The sequence below is a fragment of the Haliaeetus leucocephalus genome, unplaced genomic scaffold (genome assembly GCF_000737465.1).
Source record: "Haliaeetus leucocephalus isolate CR32 unplaced genomic scaffold, Haliaeetus_leucocephalus-4.0 Scaffold206, whole genome shotgun sequence".
In the NCBI taxonomy this organism is placed as follows: Eukaryota; Metazoa; Chordata; class Aves; order Accipitriformes; family Accipitridae; genus Haliaeetus; species Haliaeetus leucocephalus.
The window spans coordinates 10,456,297-10,462,296 of NW_010972642.1; the positions used below are offsets into that span (position 1 = coordinate 10,456,297).

Sequence of the window (6,000 nt, forward strand, 5' to 3'; positions counted from 1 at the left end):
AATAGCTTCATATGGTAATCTCTAATTAAGGCAGTAAACCCAATGAACCATATAAAGGTTAATGCTCTGCTGGTAAGATCCTTCCTCCAGTTCCTGGCTAATGAAAGAGTACAATGGGAGATGAACACAATACTTTTCTGTAAAGGTCTCGTGGAAGATTAGTATTTGCTGCAAATACCATCTCTGGTATATCTGAAATAGAACACAGTTTCCTAGCAGTTTAAGTGTGGATAAAAAAAAAACAACAAACAAACTGCTACCAGGGGTAGTTTGGATTTGAAACACAAGAATATTGAACTTATATTTGGCTGTTTTCCTAGTGGTAAAAGGTGTAGAAACTAGTTGTTTGGAAGCTGGATTGCTACTTGTTCAGCTACTCTGAAAGGTTATGGTGTTTACTGTTGCTTAAATATGCAAACTGAAATGCAACTATAGGCTAGTACCAAATCAAGATGAAATTAAGATTTAAAAAGTAAACATCAGGAAGAAGATGCCTGAAGATGATGAAGCTTTCTCCACAGCAGGCTATAGCAAAGGCTTAGAGGCTAGCATTGAAGATTTCTCCCTCAGTTTACATATAGCTGAATTAACCCCTGCTCTTTGGATGTGATAGCAAAGAACCTGGCCAGAGGAAGCATTGATTATATTAGAAATATTTGCAAGACTATAAATCAATGATTCATTCTGCTTTATTTTTTGTGCTTCTCAGAAAAGATTTTCCAGAAATATTTTCTACATGTTTTTCCCTATTTTCCAAGAACTTGTGAAACATGGGTAGACTGCCGTCTGGTAAGCTAGCAGCATACCAGCCTTCTCAGGGCTTCTTTGCATGTAACCCAGACTGTATTTTATCATTACAGAGTTTGAGTTCCAGTTCATAGCTTAACAGTAACTAAGTGATGCACTTTGGTACATAAAGATTGCAGTCAAAAAACTTCCTTTGTATAAGATTTCTTTCCTCCTTCTTCCCTGTTTCCACCTACTGGAAAAAAAGAAAACCCCCAACCCCAAACACCAAACAATTCAGTTCAGTACATAGATTGAGCCCCCAATAGCAGAGCTTGCATGTGGGAGGAGCAATACAAAACCTTCTACTGCTACCAAGATGTTCAGTCTCCATAGCAGTAGCATATATACTTGCCTAGGGCTAGCTTTCTGGTATGCCTCATACCATTCCCTTATTGCTGTAAGGCAAGGTTACATAATTAAACCATCTTACCCCTTGCCGAGTTTTACAGGAGCTTGAATCCCTTCTTCACACTCCCTTGAAAAAATCTACAGGCATACTCTCAAGCTGCCATTAGTCCATCACACAAACTACAGAAGGCTTCTGATTAAAATCAGCACATCAAAAGCAAGACAAGTTTGGGGGTGGAGGGGGGTGGAGTCCTTTTACCCCAGCATTGATTTAGGCCATTACTGGTGCCTTGGAAGCTTCATTACTCCTAACAAGTCTATGTAGGAAGGCAGAGATCACTACTGGAAACAAATCTTATAATTAGTAAAGTGAAAGACAACTTTTTTCACCCCAGGAAGAAGGTTGGGACCCTAGTGTATCATATTCTGCCTGCTATGAAACCCCAGGGATGTCTCCAGGTTTGCCTGGTGAGGAAGTCAGTACAGATGTGAAATCATGTACTCTTTCACAAATATTAAGCTCCTTGGGATGGGTGGCTACATGCCTGACATCGGGACCACCCCTGAATGAAAGTTTAAGCAGCAATGGGTTAGTGCTGTCCAAGCATGTGTCAGACTTTTTAAAGCTACTGGCAAAGAGTTAAGAGCTTGCACTAGAACAAACAGCTTAGAAGGGTCAAATCAGTGCAGAGCTCTGGTGCAAGTTTGTCTTGACACAGCCAGAAAATTGTTTAAGGATATTATTAAAGGCAATAATTTTTACAATTCTCTTTGGTTAAGGCAAGGGCTGGCAGCTTCCTGAGTCCTCTCAGCTCAGAAGTTCATGTTAAAGCATCAGCTGCCATGTTCAAAGCAACCTGTGCAACCAACAGCAACGACAATCTCTGAAGATACTTACAAGCCAAGCTGCAAGATAGAGGTATCAAGAGAGGTGGCTTGAGGCCACACAGCACACTTTCATGAATTGAATAAAATGAAACAGCCTCAGAAGAATGACAGCTTCCAAGTTCCTGAAATCTCTCTTCAGCAGAGGCACTGGGTCTTCTCCACACTTGGACTGGCAATCACTGGCCTGGAATCAAGGTAGATGCTGTTTGGAGGGTTGTCTCCATGAAGCTGTAAGGTATTTCGGGCTATTAGCTCCTTAGCCATTAACATGAACACCTCTTCTATGTTTTGAGCTTCTTTTGCTGATGTCTCCAGTACAGCTAAGAGCCCATGCTTCTCTGCCAGTGTGCAAGCATCTTCAAACAGGACTTGCCGCTTATCCAGTGAATCTGATTTGTTTCCTGAAAAGAAGGTAAATAGGTAATTCAGTAATTTAGTCTCTCAAAAATTAATCTTTAAATGCAATCCATTCAATTTTGTTAAACAATAGATTTATGTTGGGAACAAAAATTACTAGAAAAAACAAGATGTGAGCACATCAGAGCCACAAACATAGAATGCAAATTGAAACTGCAGCTAATCATGTGATATCAAATGAGTTAAAATCCAAAACCTAAAAACCTGTGTTCATGTAGTTACTTGCTGTAGTTAGTGGTGGCAGAGGATTATTTGGAAGCAACTGTTGGTCCCTATTCCCTAGTGTTTTTAAACATTAAGGAGCATTTAAGTTAAATATTTAGAAAAAAATAGAAAACTTGTAGCTATAGTGATTGCACACAGTAAACCAAAGCAGCATTGCTTGAAGATTTATTCCTCAATCCTTCCAACTTCCAACCTTCAGTGGAAGCCACACATGTTATGTTAGTGTCAAGATACCTTGACACATCTCAAAGTGGATGCTCAGCTCTGAAGACCTGGAATGTTGTTAGTCTAAAGCAGATCTCCTCAAAAAAAACCCAAACCACTAAAACCCAGGAAGAACCTGCTCAACTGTTAAATCAGATTTTAACATAACCTATTTATACAAGTCAGTCATTTTAAGATGACGTCAAAACAGATAAGAATTCACACCAGCTACCTTAATGCTTAAAACTTCTATTTAAAAAGTTTCTGCACATATATATTAAACTTTTCATTGAAGCAGGTTACTCAAAATCTGCCAGAAGTCATGAAACACCTCAGATAAAATACCTTTGTATATTTAAGTAGTTGCAGCACGTGTGGAATTATCATCAGTTCTGGTACATGTAGTACCTGGCTGAAGTCTACATTCATAGTTTCAAGACAACCCTTGATCAAATTCAGATCTGGAATTTGAAGCATGTATAAGCCAACTCCCCTCCCATTAAGTCCCCTTCAGTTTTTCTAAAAGGGAAAAAACCCTAGCCCCCCCTAAAACCCACCTTGCTTGAGGGCTATTTGCCGCCTTAAAAAGAGCCCCCCCCCACACCCCTTCCTTCTTCAGTTCCAGAAGGGAAAGTTAGATTTGTTAACTTTAACCTTGTGTTAGAAGGGTATAACATGACTACATGTAATTAAACATATAAAGGCTTCCTGCCAAAGTAAACCAAACAGCACCAGCTTTGGAAGAAAGCACCAAGCTGGATCCTTGACAAAAGCTTTATTTTTACCAATTTCAGAACTTCTTTCTTAAAAAAAAAAAAAACCAACCAAACAAACAACAGCCTCCACCACACACACAGATAGATCTTGTTCTTCAGATTAATGAGAAAAGTTGGAAAAACCCTACCAAAGCTTAGCGATCCTCCCCCTCTTACTCATTCCAAGCACTGCAGTTACATGCAGGTCAGAATTTGTTGTTTGTTTCTTCAGAGGAAGAACAAGAAGAACCACCACAGCAGAATTAAGTAATTTGCTAGGAGCACAAGCAGAAGCTTAGGTCCCATGCCTTCTGTGCTGTGGGGCTCAACGTTGCCTATCCTCAAGAGCCAGTCTGGGCTGGTGCGGCTGCATGCATTGCTCTCAGCACAGTGCCACAGTGGAACAGGCAGAAGCAGTGGAATGTAAATAAAGGCTCTGTCATTATACTACACCAGTTCTCTCATTTGCAGCTTCCTCCTTGGAGGAGGGAAGAGCAACAATAACCTGAAACACAAAGGGAAAGAACCACATTGCTTCCTACCAGCTCCATTCTCGACAATTTCTACCCATTTCTTTCCTCAAGAGGCAAAGTTTCCTGAATGCTAGTGGAATAAATGAGGAGGAGGAGGAATGCAAGCAGACTACTTCATGCTCTGGAAAAGCCATGTCCTCATCTACCATCTTACCTGATCAGAGTCCAATTACAGAGCAACGCGCATACATATCAAAAGAACAGAGAGGAAAGATGAGAATGAGGAGTTGTGTTGCTCTGTACGTTCCCCTTCGTCTTGAATTATTGAGCCGCTAAATTCCTGCGCATCAGGAGTACAGGGTCAGAGTTACTGCAATTCTAACCTCAGTAAGGTTGTCCCTGCTTGCTAGACTAGCAGCAAGCTTGTTGCATTATTCCAGCAGAAAAGGAACAAGTAAAAAGGTTTCACTGTCTGCAGTGGGCTTGGTCCTGTCAGGACCAGGCTGTGACTTTCCTCATTTTTTAAGCTTAGGCCAAAATGATACACTTTCTGGTCTCCTTTAATTAAAACTGCATTGTTCTTTAATGCATAGTTTATAGATGCTTTAACTAGTGGGGGGGAAAGCAAGGGGGATTTTATATGCATATTAAAAAAGCTACATAACATAATATTTAAAATTAGATTCCTACCAATTAACATCATGACCAAGTTTGCGGCACCATACTTTTCAATTTCATGAATCCAGTGAGGAATGGATTCAAATGTAGACCTCCTAGTAAGGTCATAGGCAAGGATGGCCCCATGGGCACTCCTGTAATAAGACTGGGTTATTGTCCGGAAGCGTTCTTGACCAGCTGTGTCCCACACTTGAATCTGTAAGAGAAAGGATAGAAGTTGTAGTAAAGACCAGTGAATGTGACTTCCTAGGCATCTGCCATGAGCAATTATGCTTTTGAAACCCCTTGTCTAGAGGGGGCTAGACCTGTCCCAGCTTACTCTACTACACCACAGTGTGGCTTTGTCCTCTAGATCTGAAGAGACACTTACACGCCTGTAAAGACAGTCTACACAGAGCAAAGAGAAAGCTGCAAGGGTAAACCCAGCTTTGCAAAGAGGCCAAGAAACGCAGTTTCAACAACTGTACCAGAAGATACCAAGCATTACAGCCTTTTAACAGGAAAGGAAGAGGAGCCAAGAAGCCCTGATGCAGGGCTGGGTAGACCAAAGCTCTATAAAGGGCAGGCATCTGAACTTTTGTCTGCGCACAGAGGTAAGTTCTAGCCAACGATTTCTTCTGGCGTTTGTCTTGCAAATCTTCACCTTCCCCCAAATCAAGCTCGCGTCAAGGCAGAGTCTTTGCATACTAGAGGGTTTTCCCTCCTTCACGTCCCAGCTCAACCCCCCCCATCTCTGAAGGAGGGAAGAGACACCCCCTCCAAACCAGAGCCAGCTTTCAAAGAACTTTCTGGGGGAAAAGCGCGAGCCCTCTCCACAGGTAGCTCCAGAGAAGCCACGAGAGCAAGCACGTACCCAGACTGGGGTGACAGCCTCCCGCAGGGCATCCTCCTGAGGGAAAGCTCCCCTCGGAGCCCCCCCCGGCCAGAAAGGCTGCCAGCTTTTGCCTGCTGCCTTCAGCAGGCGCTGCCCACCGAGCGGCTGGGGCTCGCCGCGGCCACCGACCTTCACTTTCTTGCCGTCGATGTCCATGGAGCGCACGGTGAAGTCGACGCCGATGGTGTTCTGCTGCTTCTCGTTGTACTGCCCCGTCTTGAAGCGGTGCACCACGCAGGTCTTCCCCACGTTGGAGTCCCCGATCAGGATGATCTTGAAGAGGTAGTCGAAGGCATCGTCCGCGCCGGAGCTGGAGAAAGGCATCGCGGCTCCCGGGCGGGCCTGCGGG

The 6,000-nt window shown here is 43.0% G+C and overlaps 1 protein-coding gene across 1 annotated transcript; it reads right to left on the reverse strand.

Annotated features, from left to right (window-relative positions):
* Positions 1 to 2,098: 2,098 nt before the first annotated feature.
* RAB19 (RAB19, member RAS oncogene family) lies at positions 2,099 to 5,975 on the reverse strand. The gene is made up of 3 exons (XM_010566268.1): positions 5,781 to 5,975; positions 4,790 to 4,973; positions 2,099 to 2,426 (listed from the first exon to the last, which is right to left on the reverse strand). The coding sequence occupies exons 1-3, from the start codon at positions 5,973 to 5,975 to the stop codon at positions 2,161 to 2,163; spliced, it is 645 nt and encodes a 214-aa protein (XP_010564570.1). The 3' UTR covers positions 2,099 to 2,160.
* Positions 5,976 to 6,000: the final 25 nt, after the last annotated feature.

Excerpts from the sequence above, each read along its gene's own strand:
- RAB19 (XM_010566268.1), bottom strand. The coding sequence starts at position 5,975 with ATGCCTTTCTCCAGCTCCGGCGCGGACGATGCCTTCGACTACCTCTTC. Across the intron at positions 4,974-5,780 it reads TCGACGGCAAGAAAGTGAAG|ATTCAAGTGTGGGACACAGC; the intron begins GTCGGTGGCCGC and ends TTTCTCTTACAG. Across the intron at positions 2,427-4,789 it reads CTTGGTCATGATGTTAATTG|GAAACAAATCAGATTCACTG; the intron begins GTAGGAATCTAA and ends CCTTCTTTTCAG.